Source organism: Xiphophorus hellerii, chromosome 13, assembly GCF_003331165.1.
Source record: "Xiphophorus hellerii strain 12219 chromosome 13, Xiphophorus_hellerii-4.1, whole genome shotgun sequence".
Lineage (NCBI taxonomy): Eukaryota > Metazoa > Chordata > Actinopteri > Cyprinodontiformes > Poeciliidae > Xiphophorus > Xiphophorus hellerii.
Window position 1 is genome coordinate 5,501,189 of NC_045684.1, and position 19,184 is coordinate 5,520,372.

The window sequence follows — 19,184 nt, forward strand, 5'->3', positions numbered from 1 at the left end:
TTTGTGATGCTGTAACAGCACATCTGTATATGGTATTATATATTTACTTTTTACATGGCATATCCTTTAAAACTACATTATGCGTTCTTATCTTCATTTATGGGTTAATCTTTCCAGTTGTTCACACCCTGGGTGGGTTTTGAGAAATTTATTTGGACTAAAAACACTTTAAATTTGACTTTGATCTTTTAAAACCTTTCATTGTGAAATATTCCCTCCAACCTGCTCCTGGTCTTAAAACAGCTAGTTATTGCTGTTATTGATGTATCCCACTCTGGGCGGTTGATGCTTTTTCTTCACTTACAGTACCAAGAATTATTTTGGAAGCACTTTGCTGCCATCTAGTGGTTAGTTATTCCTAATTATATGTATTTTTCAGTTAGGATACTAAATATTTAAACTTTAAATTATTGTGTATGCCATATTAAAGTGAACTTCAACTGCATTTGGCATCAAAACCACTAATATTTTTTAGATTAAAAAAATGCAGTTAGTAAGGGTTTAACATTCATTTATAGGGTGACAATTTAAAGAATTGCACAAAATTATTTGAAAGATTTTGTAAATTAACATAATTTTTGGCTGACTCAGTGTATTGCAGGATTTTTTTAAGGTTTGGAGGCATTAGTAGTCTTTATTCAATAGTAATTAACAGGAAGAACAACAAGGGGGCATCCAATTTGGGTCAGCTGCATTGACCATGACCTCCCTATATGGTGCGCCTGCTCTACCAAAATAGAAAAAGTTATCTTTAAAAATATATGTCTAAATTATGGCTTTATGTCTTAATTTTGGCTTTGATTTTATGGTTGCTAAGTAGCCACCAGATGATAAAATACACTGATTTTTCTCTTAAGCATTCTCACGGTGAAAGTGCATTCATTTTGTAACACCTTTTTGTTGTTTTACATCATGATTTAACTAATTTAGAGGAATTGTTTAAGGAGAAGAACACAAAAAATTTGCCAACTGCAAAAAATGCTTGAAAAGTTAAAACTATGCTTCGATTTTTCTTTTAATGAGATTAATAAAGCTGCGAGGACATATTGTTCTTTTATAAATTGCAATCATTGTGAATTTATAAGCACAAAAATAAGCCTGATTAGCAGCTCTATCTGTATGCCAAAATCAGCTGTGATGCTTCCCTAAAATGATCATTTGCATATAAAAAGCTTTGTTGGCACCACAATTAAACAACAAGATGATGAAAGGAAAAAAAGTAATGTGAAACATGTTTGTGTTTTATGGATTTTGCTCTGCAATGGTAGGAAGGGACTAATTTTAAAACAAATTAACCAGTGGAGACAAATAACAAATGGTCAAATAACTAATAGGATGCGAAGTAACAAACGCAAGTTGGGCAAAAGATCTCATCTCAACATGTAGCCTATTTTTTTAAACAGGCTACATCTTTAAAATGTAGCCTGTTTAAAACATGTTTAAAATGTTTACATTTTGTCCATTAAACAACATGAGTTATTTTATGGAGGAACATAAAACAACTCGCTGACATTCAATCAAAACTGGTTGGAAGTTCAGAAAATGAAACCCAAACAAATTCAATCAGATTTTCACTTTTTATTTTCTCGCAGACAAGAAAAAGGTATTCATGAAAGTTCAGATATAATAAATAAATTAACTACTAAAAACTGTTGGCTATTAAAGCAATTGCAAAATAGCAGAAAATGCGTAACTTTGCCAAATTACAGCGCTCACATGAGGATCCATGTTGCAGGTGAAATGATTACAAAGCAAACGGAGGTGTTGATTCGACAGTCCACCAGAACTGATTGTTTTCTTTGATGTGTGCATACCCTGACATGGTTCAGTAAAAACAAGAAGAAAGCAGAGGAAAGCAACATAAGATTTTGTTTTTTAATATATTTCTTACAAAGGTAAAAACGGAGCCAAGAGATTCTTATTTCTTATGCCTAAAATAGAATGTAATTTATTTGACACAACCTGAAAGTTTAGTTTACTAGTTCACCCGTATCTGAGTCGATAAAAACACTAAACTGTCCATTATTTTGTTTTCTAAAGTTATTAACTTACTTTGGTGGCAAAGACATAATAGAGAAACGCCTTCTGAAAGACATCATTACTATGTACTCGTTATCATGCATACAGTATTGAGTTAAAGAAAAACCGTTGTGTGAATATTTCTAAATGTCACAATCTTACTGAGTTTGTAGCTTAACTGACTGAGGTAATGTTGCTCGTTTCCTGAAGAGCAAACTGTATTGTATTCTTAATGTGAAACAGAAATCGAACCCTTTTTTATTCAAAACATGATTATTTGGGTTCGTTTAAGAATGCTACAAAACCGTGGAGGCAGTCAATATATTACATCAGGATTCTAACAACTGATATTTTTTTTTTTTTATGCTTTTAGCATAATTTTCTCCAAGAAACAATCAACATGTTTTACAAATATTTAAAAATACATTTTTTCTGTTTTTTCCCAATAATTCATAGGTGTCTGTAAGAAAGTTGGCTAGAAAACGTAGGCAAATTCATAAAAGCCGGTACAGATTTTTGCAAGTAAATACAATAAAATTACAGTTTCAGAATTCACAAATAAGTTTATAAACTGAAGGTTGTCAAATTAGGCACTTTCTCCTTAAATGTAAATCAAGGAATGGTTTACTTTAGAGGGGTTCTGTTGAGAAATTGTGTTCAATTACCATTTTACTTGCAGTAGTTAATTTTCTAACTGATCTTGGTTTAACAAAACAAATTTGTTTTCCAGCCAACAGCTTGCCAGAGTGGAACCAAGACAAAAGTGGGATCTCCATGTTAAATACTGTAGTAACTTGTTAAAGATACTTTAAATAAAACTAAAATATTATTGCAAATCAGGTCAGAGCTATTTTCCTTATTTAGGATCCCTTGAAAGTAAGTTTCCAAAGGAAAAAAAGGAAGGTCATTGTTCCACAAAGTTGGCCTACTGTGGTTGTTTTTTATGCAGCTTTAATGTTAACATGCATCTAATGCAACACTGGTTTTAAAGTTAGAAAAAGTCATTGTTTCAAAACTTTTCAGTCTTGAATCAAATCCAAAAACATTTAATTTAGAATCTTTAACGCTACGTTTAACCAGCTAGGTCATGTAACTGCAGAGTAACAATAACTGCATGTACTTTATTAAAAAATGCATTTTCACAACTTTTAGTGTTTGCAATGACAGTGATGGCACTTTATTTACTACTTATTAAAATTTCTTCTACTCGACTTCGTAGTACCTTGCCATCTTGCTTAATTTGTAGTTTTGGAATAGTTTGTTTGATATAATTATTTACATAAAAAGGTAATAGTCTAGTAATAGTCACACCTTGCTGAAGTTAATTTGTGACAAGTTAAGTGTAATTTTCTTAATTTGACTCTGTGATGTGACTCGAGTCTACGAAAAGAATTCAGCGACACTTGTAACCACAAGCAATTATTAGCAGACCCAAACATTATTACCTCTATTACTACAACAGTTGCAGTAGTGCTCAGATCTTTGTCCCTCTCCATGAAGCATCAAAATAAGTAAAGTTCTACCATGCATTTCTATCTTACTGAATCCCGTCCATATCGTTGCTCCTAAGACATTTTTGTAATGAGTGTTGTTGGTGTTGTAAGTGGCAGAATTTCACTATGCCTCATACTCAGTCTGACAAAATGTTGACTGGAAAGCTGTTTTTCATCCAAGTGTTATTTGCTGATCATAACCTGTGAGTGAACCCAATAAAATTCACAATTATCCCTTTACGAGCAACACATTTCAATGTTGTTTAAATTCTTAATCAGTCTGTTTTTATAGTTGTTGGGTTTTCAGAGTTGAGAATTTACTGCATTTCTAATGCTGAACACATTTTTGGTGCAGGATTTTTCTTTTAAACACTTGGCTCTGGTGGAATTACACCACGCCTCCTCTATTTATTCCACAGAAATCAGATTTTACTGAAACTGAATGGATCCTAATCCCAACCTGCATTGTTTTTAAAACAGTATAATTGATCCAGTTATTAAAAATATTGTTTTAGGACTGTAAAATTGTTTTGGGGAAAAGCAATACAAAATGGTTAAAACACTGATATTGAAAATCATTCCAGTGGTATTTTTTCTTAATTGAAAAAAACTTAACTCAATGGCACCAAATTGCATTTTTAATTCACAGAAAGCTCAAGTTTTAAAAACTGTTTCTCCTGCGAGACAAAAAAAATTGTCTAATGGATTTGAGCAGAGAAAGTTTCCTTGAGAAAAATGTTCTTCCATGATTCACAAAAAGAGACAAACCATGCAAGGTCTCACATTAGTAGAAATGTTTTGGATGATTTTTTTTTCTTTATACAAAGTTTCTTTTATAAGAAAAAAGGACCTAAAGATCCAAAATAAAGTCCCATTCCTTATAAGAGGGCAGCAAAGGAACTTGCAAACATATTGTTTGGTGAAAGGCTTTGCTTTGTGCATCCACTTGGTCCCCACTGTCCATCACCCAGAAGAAACTAAATCCACACAGGGTGTGTGTCCTGCATCGCCTCCGATTCAGTGATTTTCAGCTGCATCATTACCCCAACTTAATTTCAAGGCACAAACCTCAATCATGTCGCATTGTTTGACGTGGCATGATCTGTCTGAGCTTTCTATGGCCGTCTGCGGGTCCTGACTCGCCAGCTGAGAAACACTATTATGCGTCATCTTGAGTGTTGGCTCCAAAGTGGGGGCAGCAATGCTGAATCTGGAGAAGGAATATGCACGGTAACTTTATAAATGTACAATATTGAAAACTGAGAAGTTTCTACAACAGGTTATAATGTAATAATTATACTTTAAGAGCTACACCTTTATCATTTCTGTCATTATATGTCTAAAGTAAGTGGCATGGAATAATAAATGTGACACACTTCTGGTCAGAAATGTAACTGCAGTTATGGGCTTGGACGTCATTCATTTAAACTTTTAATTATGATTTGAACATTTTTCCAATGGAGAACAAAAACATTAATTACTTTTATAAACAATAACTAGGTTTTGAAGTTTGAATTTTCTCAAATGCAAAAATGATTGAAAAAGAATTCATGCACTGTCATTACTGTTGATTTAGATTCCCTTAAAACTTCCAATCACTAAACTTCTGGCATTCTGGATGGAAATTTGACCACTCTTCTTGCCAGCACCTGTAGTCTGTAGACTTCATTGCCTGACTTGTAAGTATATTTCAAGAAGGACTGAAAATACATTGTAAGCTTGCAAAAACCTGCCAACACTTTTATATTTGTATAGTTTTAGATCAAATTGCCCAATGATTGATGCTGATAGATGCTCCCCACCTAAAAAAAATCTAATCACATTATGGTGACACGACAAACAGTACAGTAAAACTCCCTAACCTCCAAACACCGTGAAAAACGGTGCATGGAGATGGCAGAAGAAATATTTTGAAGGTAGTTTCTGTCAAGAAATGAGACAGAACTACTGGCTCTGTTGTAAGAATGACTCAGCACAAACGTCAACCTATTAAACTTAATCTAGCCTTCACAGTCTTTTCTCTCATGTGTGCACCCAATTCTTATTTTTTTAAATGATAGGAGCTGTATAATCACTCCATCCTGGGGAGGAAACCTGTCCAAACAAATCATTCTGAGCACCAATAATGAGTGGGTGTGAGCAAATGTCTAAAAATAACCCAACCTGCTTTTACAGGTTGGTGTTTCAGCAAAGCACAAGAACCAAACAAGAAACAAGCCCACCTGCTGGCTCATGTTTGCTCCTCAGTCTGAGGCTGTGAATGGCTGACACCTTCAGATTCCTCCTCAACAGCATCCTCCTCCTCTTCCTCTTCCTGATTGGGGTCCTCCTCTTTTTCTTCCCTTATGCATTCATCATTTGAGGCCACCTCTCCTTGTTCTTTTGCCTCCATTTCTCCTTCACTGTCTCTACACTCAGCTGTCACCTCCTCGTCCTCTTCTTCCTCCTCCTCACCGTCCTCCTCTGCCTCCTCGTCGCTGAATGGCTCCATTCCCTCCTCCACCTTCCTGGTGGTCTCAGAGAACCAGTCTCTTACTTGCTCATAGCTCATTTTGGACTTTGTCACCAGATCGTCCAGGTCTCTTTCGTTCAGAGCTCTGTGCTTGAGGTAGTAATCCTTAAGAAACGTCTTTCCAGACTTCACCTGGAGAAGAAGCACAAAGAGAGAAGTTACAGATGGAGATGTTTATCCACTAACTCCAGTAACAGTATAATTAATCCTTGCTTCAAACAAATATGTTTGCAAAATAAATGCTCTATAAGAGTAAGGATTCCACCAATTTGTTTTGATTCAGGATTGATACCTTAAGAGTTGAGATGCAACAATCAGAATTTAAAATATTTTTGTAGCATTTCTGCTATAAATTGTCAACATTTGATAGCTGGCAGCTGATAGCAGACTGTATTACAGAGGTATGGAAAAGCCTCTGATCAAAGACACGGTTGTTGTATAATATTCTAATTTAGAGGATGCTCAGGATTCTCCATAATTTTCCTGATTGTATGAAGAATTCTTACATCATCATATCCAAATGTTCCACAGTTGTCAGAACAGAACCAGTTTCCTTCAACAAATTGTTCAGCCTCTTTTACTGCCCTCAAAACATCCTTCTGATGATGAAAGTAGCTAGCTTTAAGTTTGCTTTACTCGTTATCAGAATCAACCTGATAGAACTTCGGTACGGTGCGTTTACAGATCATTCAGTTTGAACTGGCTAATAAACGATCATGTGATCCGGGTCACCAACCTGGTGGTCTTTACATCTAAACATAAAATCTTAAATTTACACATTATAATAAAACCAGAGCTGCTATTATTTTATGCTACAAAATTTGATCATCACAATAAAAGGTTGACTTAATCCAAAGTTTATGCACAGACCTTGATGACTCCTACGCCATCTTGTGGAGAACGCTTGCAGGGGTACGGCCGGCGTGTCCTCCTGGACCAACCACGAAACCGCTTCCTGGACTTTTTCTGGCCTTTTCCTGCACCATTCAATGCCTCGTCCACCTTGACAACACAAAACAGCAAATAAGACTTCAGGTGCCTGAGCAAACAATCAATATTGTAAAGCTGGCATCCTAGTTGCATGCAATTAGGAAACTTTGTGCACCTTGCCACTCTGGTACAGGTAGTACCACTTGAGGTTGCTGTTTTTGCAGGCGTAGCGCGTGTCTCCAAACCAGTTGACAATGTAGGTCCGCGGCAGGCCAGTCTTCGTCGCCATCTGATCATACTCCTCAGAAGTTGGCCACTGTGAGTGAACAAAGGCTTTCTTCAAAATATGAAGCTGCATTGGGGTCTTCTTCAGGATTTTCCTTCCAACATGGATGGTGGTCTGTGTCTCCTGAGATCCTACAGGTGTCATGGATTTCACCTTTTCCTCGATCTCTGTATCGCTGTCTTTTAACAGCGCCGCTAAAGGCGTTTTCCGTCGTTCCGTGAACCAGGCATCCACCTCCCGTCTCGTCAGCTTGGTTTCCGCACGCAGCCGGCTCAGCTCCTCGTCTGAAGGCATATCTGATTTCTGGAAGCTGGCCTCCAGGATGTGCAGTTGCTCTGTAGTTTTTTCCTTGAACCTCTGTGGCGTAAAGTCGGGAAAGGCGTGGCGGAATTTGACGCGCGTTTCGCCTGTTGACCCGGAAGAACAGGGAGCGTTGGCAGTGGTGGGCGAAGAGTCACTGGCATCATCACTAGAGTCTATAACAATGGTGGTGGGAGTGGTTGTGGGTGCATTTATTGCGGCGGTGGTGAAGTCTGACAGTGTTTCGCCACTGATGTTTTCAGTAAAGCTGGTGCTGCTGCTCCTCCCTGCTCTGCCTGCTCCTGAGAATGCTGCCCTGCTGGATGAAGTTTCACTCAGCAGCAAGCTGTGGTGATCCCTTGAGTTCCTCTGGTTGTAACGTGTGTCGCTGAACCACTTCTTTATTGCCCTTTTGGAGAGTTTGGTGACCTCCATGAGCCTTGAAATCTCCTCCTCCGTGGCAAACTGCCTCCTGCTGTAGCTGGCTTTCAGTTCTGCCAGCTGTTCTTTGGACTTCTTCGGTTTGGTAGCTGTTGCATCCAAACTGAGCGACGTGCTAGCAGACGAAGCTGAAGCCTCTGCGTTGGATTCAGGGGCTGAAGCTTCGGCTGCTTTGGGCTGGTTTCCAGGCACCCCAGCGACAGTCAAAGTGATGGGAGACGCTACGGGGACGGTGCTCCCGCTGCCGGCCACCTGAGTGAGGACAAGACCTGGCTGTCCAACAATCTGACAGGTCTGAAATATGGACTGCAGTCCATTTGTAGCTGCACCGATGTTGGCGGGGATGACGGTGATGGTCTGGGGAATGGTCTGAACTGTGCCGTTAAATTTCTTTCTCCTTGCCTCCTCCACCTGCAGAGAAGAGGGGACATAAAAAGATTCTTTTATTTCATGGATATCTTTTTTACCCACTCAGGCCTCCAGGCAACAGAAGCTTTTTCTTGCTTTCCATCATGTCAACTTTACTAAGGGTGAAGTTGATCTGTCAGCAGACCTCTGTCTGCTAGATTGTTTAAATCTAGCAACAAGTAGTTCCTATATTTAAACAATTTCCCCTCTTGACACAAAATGCCTTTCAAAATCAATACCAGCCCTTGAATTCCTTTAACTTTTTGGAAGTCTCTTCAGTATCTCTACCGGCTTTGCAAACTAAGAGTTCTTCCTCACCAGGACAGTCTGGAGTGGTGAGTGCAAGTTGTAGTTTTTCTCTTAAAGGAAACACAACTTAAAAAATACTCTAAAAAAAGATTTTACAATAGAATGATGTGATTTTTCAGTCATATTGACATAGATGTATTTCGCAAAAAAGCATTAGAAACACTATTAACACATCATACGAGTCACGTGATCAATGCCAGATGTTACTACTGGTGAAAACAACAGGGAGTAAGTAGTAAGAGAATGATGGTTTATGTTTATTCCGGACAAAGCTAAAAATAAAAACTACTATCAACAGCATGTGAAACGCTCACCCCTTTCCATTTGACTTAACATCAATATAGTGTAGAACTGAATTGGCGATTATATTATAATTTTTCACAGTTTTACATGCAAAATGTATATTTTTTGTACAATTTTGGCTTAATTATCTCAACATCTTGTTTTTCCACTATTGGTATATTTTGGAGTCCGTGGACTTTAGTTATCAATTAATTATTTTATGATTATTTCAATAATTGATTCATCGTGATGCATCCGATTATTTGTTTCAGCCTTACAAGAGGCGAATGGAATAATAGTGAAAAAGTCTGCAGAGAGGGAGAGACTGCTTGGTTTGCAGGACTGATCTGCTGCATTTAAACTACATCAGATCCACATCAGATGGGACAGAGGGTATCTGAACACCAGCTTTAAGTCTGGGTTTGAACTTTGTCTGGGCCACTTCACCACATGACCATGCTTTGATCTCCTCCATTTAATTGTAGCTTCGACTGTATTATCATTGTTGTTGGAAGTTAAATTTTGACCCTGAAGTTGAGTCTTTTTGCTTTTAACAGATTTTGGCCAGGTCCCCTACAAGGCTTGTGACACTTTGCAAACAAGACATCTTCTGGCTTTCTTCCCGGCACTTTTGCGTAAACGCCACATTAATAGAATGCAAGACTGCTGGAATGCTGCACTGAGGTCCAACAGAACCAGCAATGTAGTCTGTATTTACGCAGATGTCATTGAACACTTTGACCAGGGTGGTGTCAGTACTGCAACACTGAGAACCGGTGATAATAAAATATTTGGGATAAACTGATGTCTTTCCAAATATTTCAATAAAGCATTGTAGAAATGAAAACAAAAAGGTGCATTAAGAAGTGTGTTCCCCGCTAAATTAAGAAGTGAATGTACTTTCTAACTTTTAAACAGAGAACTTTTTTGACACACACTAAATGCAAACAGCCAAAAATTCCCATAGCAAACTATACAAATAATCTGTCGTAGGTCTAAATTACCCAACAGCCGCAACAAATTACAGCAACTGGAAGGAGATGAGATAAAAAGCAATAAAACTCAAGCACCGCATAAATGAGGTCATATAATGAATAAAATCATCACTGCTTTCCAGCAAATCAACAGAAATTACTTTTAAAAAATCCTCCAGGTCTGCCAGGCAGCTTGCTCCAAAGTGCTGAGAGTTAATCAAACACATTCTGCTTCTTTTGCACTTACAATAAAATCCACCCTTGTCTCTACATCATCAGGCCGTAATGCTGAACTACGTTCTTTGACAGCGCTAAAGATCATTTCAAAATGAAAGCAGCTTGTTTATGTTATCATATTAGTGACACAATAACATGTAAAATGGTAGCAGGAAATGTGAATTGCTTGGCTGAAGCACTGACCTCCTCTGGTGTCCAGCTGACTCCATGTTTGAGCCTTTGGGCAGAAAACCAGACTTTGATCTGCTCCTCACTGAACTTTGTCTGTGCCGACAAGCCGATGATCTCCGACACCGAAGGATACGGAAACCTGCGATGTAAATAATAATAATAAAAAAAACATTTTCTCATGTATTTGGGAAGACATGGAAAAGAATTGACAGCGTTTTCCCTTTGCCACTGTGTGTATGCTACTTAAATGTGTTGTGTTTCTGTAAAGTGCTACAATATGTGACACTGAATGTCTAATTCTACTGATAAAAAGATGAGATGAGAACATTTAATCTTTTAAAAACACCAAAGGTAGTTAGTTTTTTTATACAGCAGGTTCACTTTCCAATAACGCAGAAACACTGGTTTATTACAGTTGTGGAGAAAAAAGTTTTAAAACTGACAGTAATTAAGATTTTCACAAACTTTACAGTTAAAATTTTATTGTGGCAGGTCTCATGGAATCTATGGTGCTATAAAAATTGTTAGATTAAATGCAATTACTAAAATGGCAATGAAAGTTAGTGAAGCAGATTGAAGCCAAGCAGGCTTCAATCTGCTATAAACATGCCAGGAGAACAGAAGGTGAATGCTCCCATGAGTTTTGTGTCAGCCCAACGATGTAGCAACCAGAGACCATTCACATGTGAGGTTGCCTCTTGTCTAAGGGAGTGGACTCACTCACAATTTTCCATAAAAACACTGCCATAGAAAAAATGGGATCAAAATGTCCCCAACAGCAACCAGGGGAAAATGGGTGAGGAGCAGAACATTTTCCAGGGCGAAGGAGGTCAAAAGGAAAAGCTAAAGCTGTACAATATATCAAATCACAAATGTTTTCACAATATGTGCGGAAAAAAATCAGCTTGAATTCATTATTTTATAGATGCTAAAACTTTTATAGATAAAACTTTGCCTTCCTACAACACATTTAGGTACTTGGAGAGATTTGTACTGTCTCTCGTGTCCGCAACAACTGATAACTCTGTAACGCTCAGAGGGAAAAACTGTGATGATGGAAAAGACAGTCAGTAGAGACAGGATAAACCTAGTCAATATTATCACTGGAATATTTAACAATAATACTGAAATTTCATGAGTCATAACCAGGCAGATTCTAGAACAGAAAAGATGTTTCCAGTTACTACACTACAATGAATCTCTGGTCAATCTTCAGACAGTTAGAAAGCAAATAAACTACCTGAAAGCATTGATGAAGAAAAAAATGGGTCAGTATGCCAGGATCAAACAAGTGGACAGTGATGATAGGCTTAAAGCTTGTTAATAAAAGCTTTAATAACTTATGAAATACTTACGATGAAACAAACATCAGACAGTAACTGAAGTACAAAAGTTTGTGAAAAGCAAAATTTATCAGTTTCAAAGAATATTGTTTACACACTTGCATGATGACTCAGTTTGAAACTGAAATGAAATATTTTAAGAACAGAAAGTAAACCACTGACCCATGCACTGTTTATAACAGCTATTTTCCATGGGTTTCTTTTTTTGACCAATGTGACACAGTGGCTGTTTGTCCATTGGCCGTACAATTGTACGGCCTGGAATTGAGAAAATAAATATGCTAAATGGAAGCACGACAATGACAAAAAATGTTGCTATTTTTTTTTCAATAAAGCTTTTGTGTTAGAATGAGGTAGTTTTTCAGCCGTATTGAAACTGGTGTGTTTTGCAAAACTGCAATGGAAATACTTTTTTCACAACACACGAGTCACACCAACAATCAGGTGTTTTTAGCGGCGAAAAAGATGCCACTAGTGTCGTTTTCACTTTTGGAAGAAGAAGACAGCAAGTAGTAGGACGATGATGGCGCGGCATATTTTTTAATGACTTATTGTGTGAACAAACTTATGAGTGATTTTAATTGCATCTTATTTAATTGAAATATTGCTATTGCGAAATTTAATTTTTTGACATTAGCAAAATATTGACAATGTTTTGCGCACATTTGTAATGGAAACGCAGCTAGTGTCATGTCAAAATCCAGAACTCTTAATTTTGGGAAAACAATATTTATAGTGAAAAAGATGAAGAGAACATGAGGAGGATTTACCTGTTGTAAGCACTGACCAGCAGGACGTTGTTGTCCATGGCGCTGTTGTAGGTGGGGATGCTGCTGATGGGGATCAGGAGCTGGGTCTGGGTACTGTGCTGGTTCTGCAGGGCAGACAGAACCTGGGCCAAAGTCCCCGGGGGCAGAACAGTGCTTCCTCCTGCAGAGCCCCCTTTAATCTGCAGCATGTTGGGGCTGTTAACCATGATGCTCTGGGGGATGGTCTGGACCTGCACCGGCGTGGAGACGGGGATGATACGCGGGGTGGACGCAGCAGGAGTCGGAGCTGGGGACAGAGTGGGCGGCTCCTGGCTGTCGTCGTATTCGTCATCGCTCTCTACTTTTATGACGTCATCGACGGCCAGCTTATGAGCCGTGGCAAACTTTTTAGGCTCCTGTCTGCTTTTGATTCTCATGATGGGTGTTTTGCTGAGAGGGATGGCTTTGCGGGACATTTCCTCCGCCTCGTCCTCCTCCACTTTGACAAAGCTGCCGTCGAAGGTGAGATCGTTGACCGTCTGCTGGAAGATGGTCTCGTTGTTTCGCTTCACCATCGTCCGCGTGAAGTTGTCCTCGCCTGGGTGCAGCCGAGCATTGTGGGCCTGAAGTGTGTCATAGCTAAACACAGAGGAGCATTGATACTTAACAGAAACATAACATCCAACTGTAGTCCAGTTTTGTATAATTGCCTTGAAACTATGGCAAAGATACCACTTCCCAATGATATTCAGTACCTTGAAAAAGTATTAACACCCTTTTTTATTTTTCCACATTACAATAACAGTAATTTGTTATACATTCTATGTATTTTAATAGGATGTTATGTGTTAGAACACCAGAAACTAGTGCATAAAGATGCAGTGAAAAAAAAAAGCATAGTTTCTAAAGTTCCAAATAAAAATCAGAAAAGTGTGGTGTGCGTTTGACTTCAGCAATCTTTAGTCTGGTACCTCTAAATAAATTCAACCATTTACCTTTATGTGTTATAAATGGTACAGTCAAAGTACACACACAAATCAAATTGAGCAACTCTGGTAAGACTTGGTGTTGAAGGACAAAAATGTCCGTCTCTGGATATGCGAAGCTGATGGAGACAAACCTCATAAGACTTGCTGTTGTAATTGAAAAGTATTTTCTCTGTGCATATTTTTTCTCTTTTAAATGTCAAACATTTCCAGAATTTCCAGTTGTTTTTTGTATGTTTTATAACCTGCCTATATAAATACACATTATTAACCTTAGTAGGATTTTGTTGTGTGAATGTTCCACAAATAATTAAACAAGCCATGTAAAATTTGCTTCTGATCTGGTTTTGTGGCATTTTTACTGACCGAGATCAGCTCTATTTCAAAACCTCTAACTTTTGGAGCTGACAAGTAAAGAAGGGAGTATCATACAATTACTCAAGGTTTTATAAACTTTGGTATATTTATTATATTGCTAATTCCTAAAAAAAATAGCAGTTTCAATGGTTTGGTGGAATTTAAGGTCCAGTTTAAAAACCACAAGTCCATCTTAACATCTAGGTCTACAGACATAATACGTGGAAAAACAGCATTTATTCACTGTTAGACTTTGTCATATGCTAAAAGAAGGGGGTCTGGAAAAAAAAGCATTTTTCCCTGTTCAATTTGCTTTTTTTCATCCTAACAGAGTCCTGAAAGATGATTCAAGGAAATTCCAAACGGTTTCAGACTTTTAAACACTGCATTGTATTGAATGCAGAATATAGCAAATGCAAGTCAAACATTTCAGATTTTTAGCTGTAAATTTTTTTTTAAAAACCATATGTCATTGTTGTCTACCACATAAAATCTTCTCATTGAAATTTGTGAATACTCTTGCAAGGCACTCGACATGAGAAAACTGTTGATTATAGCCCAATAAGACTTCATATTTATGAAGAAGAACCATGTCTACAAATATATGAGGCCTGAAACTAGTGTCCAACACTGACACTCTAGTGTCAGACAAACACCCAGAGTGATCATTTTACCTTTTAGTGTGGTAGTCACACTCCACACACACGTAGGAGGCATTAATGATGACATCGGGGTGCTCTGTGTCCACATGCATGGTGAACAGGTTCAGCTCTGAAGTCTGGAAGCTGCAGTATTTGCACTCATATCCCCCTTCCGCCGTGTTCAATTCCAAGTACGGGTCTGACCCGACATCCTGCCCGACATCAGCGTCCTCGGCTTGATCCTCCGACAGAACAGGAACCTCGGAGTAAACTGCAGCCACGTCATTGCTATCCTCAGGGTCTGTGATGTCCATAACGTCCTCCACCTCCTGATCTGAGTCTATGGCTTCCTGAGGAGGAACCATGCAGGGAATGGTTGATTTTCTCCTGCTCGCCATCCTTAGTTGTGGTCAGCTTAGCAGAGTACAGAAGATGGTGTGAGCTGTCCTGTTAGGGTTCCTTATGTAAGGATGCTGGCAGTTGAAATTTATCAGTTATTGTTGACTCCTGAGGGAAAAGAAAGCACATTATGTTGCAATGTTGCAATCTTAAAAGAAAGCGACACCGAAGAAATTTTAAATCTGTAAATAGCAGTGCAATTTACAGGTTTTTCTGACATTTAGCAGCTCTACTGTTGTCATGATAACAGGAATAATTTTGTACTGTATACTAAACAGTTTCAGGTTTTATTATTGGTGATCATTGAAAACTAAAAAATCTCATTCTTAATCCGAACTGAGATCAAAACACATGCCAGGTTGGGCTAACCAGAAAACTCTTCGGTGTGTAAGTTGTTACTGAGTTACAAAGACTCAGGGTTAGCTATTTGAAGCAAAATGACAAGTTTAAAAATAAATGAAGGATTTATGGACAATATTAAAAGAAAATTGTAGTTTCTAACTAGGGGTGCACCGATTGCAGTTTTCTGGCTGATCGCCAATCATCGATCTTTTAAAAAGCCTAACTTATCAATTCCAATTTTGGCTGATACCATTTTTTTGTCTGAAATGTTGCTCAATATATCAAGAAAGTTGCTGAATCAGCAACAGTGGGGTGACTATTGTTAACTGTAAGTGTGTAGACATGACCTGGTCGGCCAGTTTGTCAGTCAAACTCTCACAGGAGAAAAGAAAAGCACAGTGGTTGATTTTTAGACCTTTGCCAAGTTTGATAACATCGGTGGATATGATTGGCTTCACATGTAAAAGTCGGACGATCACTGATCTCCCAAAATTAAGGAAATCGGCACTGATAAACCTATCTAAACCTTCTCTGTGGTTCTACCAGCTGTAAGTCTTTCAGTAGAAAACAGGAAGGTTGAATGAAATAGAGTACTGGATTTGGAAATGTTGGAAGACTTTTGGAAATTTTAGTATTACAGTGAAGCTCTACATTCTCTGGAGAACACACACTAAACCTGTTTTTTTCAGTAATGTTATCTAGTTGCACTAATTGGTATTAGATTATGCTAAAAGACAGTTTCAAACACATAGTTCTCACTGAGTAATGATATTCAGATAAAACTGATACTATTAGCAGATCAATACTTTACAAAACTGGCCACAAATCTAAGATGAGTACATCTCTAGTTTCTCTTTGGATGCTGGCTGCTTTTCGATTCATAAATTATTATAGAACCAAATTGCTGACGCACATGCAGTATACTATATAGGTTTTTAAAGTTCTGGAAAGTTGTGGTTGTGTTGTATAATAAGGCTGAAAGAATCAGGAAAATCTGCAACTGCAATGAGGCAAGGACAATATTGATCATGATTGACGACTGTTTTCTTCTTCACCATTACACAATATTTCCACCAGCTTCCCTCAGCATTAGTTTCTCAGCCACTGAGAACAAACATTAAATGTGAGCATTAAGGGCAATAAAAGTGTATCCAAAATGCAGAGTGTACATGTATAACACTTGAAATATTTAAAATAGCTGCAGTCCTTTGGGATTGTAACATTACATACACTGTTATCACAATGACAGCTGCATTATTATAGAGTATGTATAGTAAATGGATGAAATCAGAAAACATAATACGAACTGGGCCAGTTTTGCTATGCAGATTAGGTGAAATGATTTAAATTTTTGACTGAACTTCTGTCTGTTGCAGTAGTAATTCATCACATTAATATAAACACAATACGATTTATGAAGACATAATGATGTTAAAGTATGAAGTTAATAGTTAGCAACTCTGTACTTCCTTAAACTAATTAATTAAACTGGGTAGAAACTAATTACATTTACTTGAGTAACTTTTAAGGAAACATTATGATACATCACTACTCATACTTGACTAAAATTTCTAGTTACTCTACCCCCTGGGAGTAACCTTACTGAATGAAGAACAAACATGTGTCAACCAAAATTGCATGAGACACAGAAACATGCCTACAGTTTATGCTAAAGTGAGACCTCTTGTTTGCTCACAAGCTGTGTGCATAAGACTGACATGACACAGTCATGAACATGACACAATCGCTGTCATGAACAGGAAAGAGTCTTCATGGATGTTTATGACTGTTGCCATGAAGTGTCATTCGGTAAATAACAACACTTTTAATGCAAAGTTGACTCCTTTAATGGACTTTTAATGTTAGTTTCAGTGCAACATTGCATAAAAATGTTATTATTTACCAAATAATGCTAAGCTGACATTGTTAATGCACTTTTAATGCAACTTTGCATTAAAAGTGTAATTATTTACCAAGTGACACATCATAACAACAGTCATAAACATTCATGAAGACTCATTCATGTTCATGACAGGTGTTATATCATGTTTACAACAGTGTCATGTCAGTCTTACAAACATTGCTTCAAATAAATGTTACTTTCTAATGTTATTTATTATCTGCTGAGCATTTTGGGTCATTTGGAAATCAAAAAGAAACTGTAAACATTATGTATTGTCACTGAAAATACCTTACCCTGTTCTAATATGGCTATACAGTTTATACACACACATTTCCTACTGTACGTATTTGCTTCATTAACCAAAACATTAAAAAATATTTGAATTTGAAATGTGTTGTTTTGTAATTAAATGTACCATTTTTGTCTTTTAAATACCAGAATTTGCACATAATTTTCGTATTCTGATCACATCACTTTTATTATTATTTCAGATGTTCTGATCATAATAGAATAGCCCTTCTGTGAAGTATTTTAACTCTCTTAAGTAATTTCTTTGACGGTCACGTTTAACTTTTACTTAAGTACAAATATGTTGGAGTAGTGCCACTCTTACTTGAGTAGAATTTTAGGGTACGCTGCCCACCCTTGACTAATTGTAATACTTTATGTGTTGGTGGTGTCAACCCTAACGACCATGCAGCCATAGTAACAAACATACTCAGCTCTAATGTCCCATGTCTCCACAGCTAGCTTTCTGCCTGAAACACCCAGAGGAACGACAACATCCTCCTTGCTAACGTTAGCTATCCCCCTTTCTGTGACAATGAGCCCAGTCCACATGAGTGGCACTGGGTAACAGCCACCACTACCACCCACCTGCCAGCTGCATATGTTTACCTGCCTTGTCTGTTTTCGCTTACCTGCATGTTGGAACAAACAGTTAGCTGACTAGCGGTTATAGCTGTGTAGCATCTCTGTTTCGCCCTGTTGATACGCAGTCTTCCGCCTTTTACCCAAATTCACCATGGATCCCATCTGCTTCAGCCCGTCACAGAGCCGCGCTAACATCCGGGCTTGAGCTCACCACCGCCCATTATCTGTGGGTTTTAATGGCGCCGCTTTACAACGCATTGTTTGCTCTGTTATTCTGCTTATGGGGAGGACATTTTCATAAAAAAAGGCACCGCTAGTTTACCGAATCCGAACAAATTTTTTTTGTACTGCTGCTGGAAGCTAGCAAGAACTGACAACTGCATCCGGTTGGAGGACGTCATAATAAAAGTCATACTAAAGGTCACTAAAGTAAAACAGGCTAATTTCTCCTTCAAAATAAGTACTTTAATTTTCTTTCCGTAAAATTATGAAATTTTTACAATGTAATACAAAAATTCTGTTTTTATCAAAACATTTCTATTCGTGTTTGTCTTTCAGTATTTGCTTGATGACTGATGTTTACGTGTATTTTTTTAAAATGCACTTTATATGCATTTTTTATTTTCCCAGTAATATCATTTGATATATTATCAAATAGTTTGGTAATTTATATGTGAATGCTTAATATAAATACATAAAAAATAAAGTGCAGATTATAAAACTAAATATTTTTATGTGAGAGTTACTTATTCTAAGCTCCAAGCTATTTTTCTGGTTTTTAAACTATTTCATGCTCGAAGAAAAAAGTAACAGTCCTCTTTTTACTGGCATATAAACAAGTGATCATTTCAGGGGAACCATATTTCAGGGGAACTATATCTATCTAAACACCTCAAGCATATTTATCGGAAAACTGCAGTCATACAAACCTGAGCTATTTATTTTGAAAGCAATCATAACAGCGGAAGCGAAAAGTTCACGTAATGAAGTCAAATTTGTTATTTTTCCCGTACATCAGCGTGGGGTGAGAAGGTTCATGTACGTCATTGCGTCAGGCAGACGACACTTAACTGCTTTCAGTTCAGGAATATAAAAAGTAAAGAACATAAAAATAAAATACACTGCCACTAAGAGCTACATTAATTTAATTAAAAAAAATTGTAGGGCATTCAAATATCACATTGGAAATATGAATATCTCCTAAAATATAAGAAACACACACAGCTTGC

At 37.5% G+C, this 19,184-nt stretch overlaps 1 protein-coding gene across 1 annotated transcript; it reads right to left on the bottom strand.

The window, feature by feature from the left end:
- Nucleotides 1–1,563: 1,563 nt before the first annotated feature.
- LOC116731457 (zinc fingers and homeoboxes protein 1-like) lies at nt 1,564–18,331 on the bottom strand. The gene is made up of 8 exons (XM_032581198.1): nt 18,003–18,331; nt 14,472–14,945; nt 12,476–13,093; nt 10,375–10,501; nt 7,130–8,392; nt 6,895–7,026; nt 5,735–6,156; nt 1,564–4,722 (listed from the first exon to the last, which is right to left on the bottom strand). The coding sequence occupies exons 2-7, from the start codon at nt 14,834–14,836 to the stop codon at nt 5,743–5,745; spliced, it is 2,919 nt and encodes a 972-aa protein (XP_032437089.1). The 5' UTR covers nt 14,837–14,945; nt 18,003–18,331; the 3' UTR covers nt 1,564–4,722; nt 5,735–5,742.
- Nucleotides 18,332–19,184: the final 853 nt, after the last annotated feature.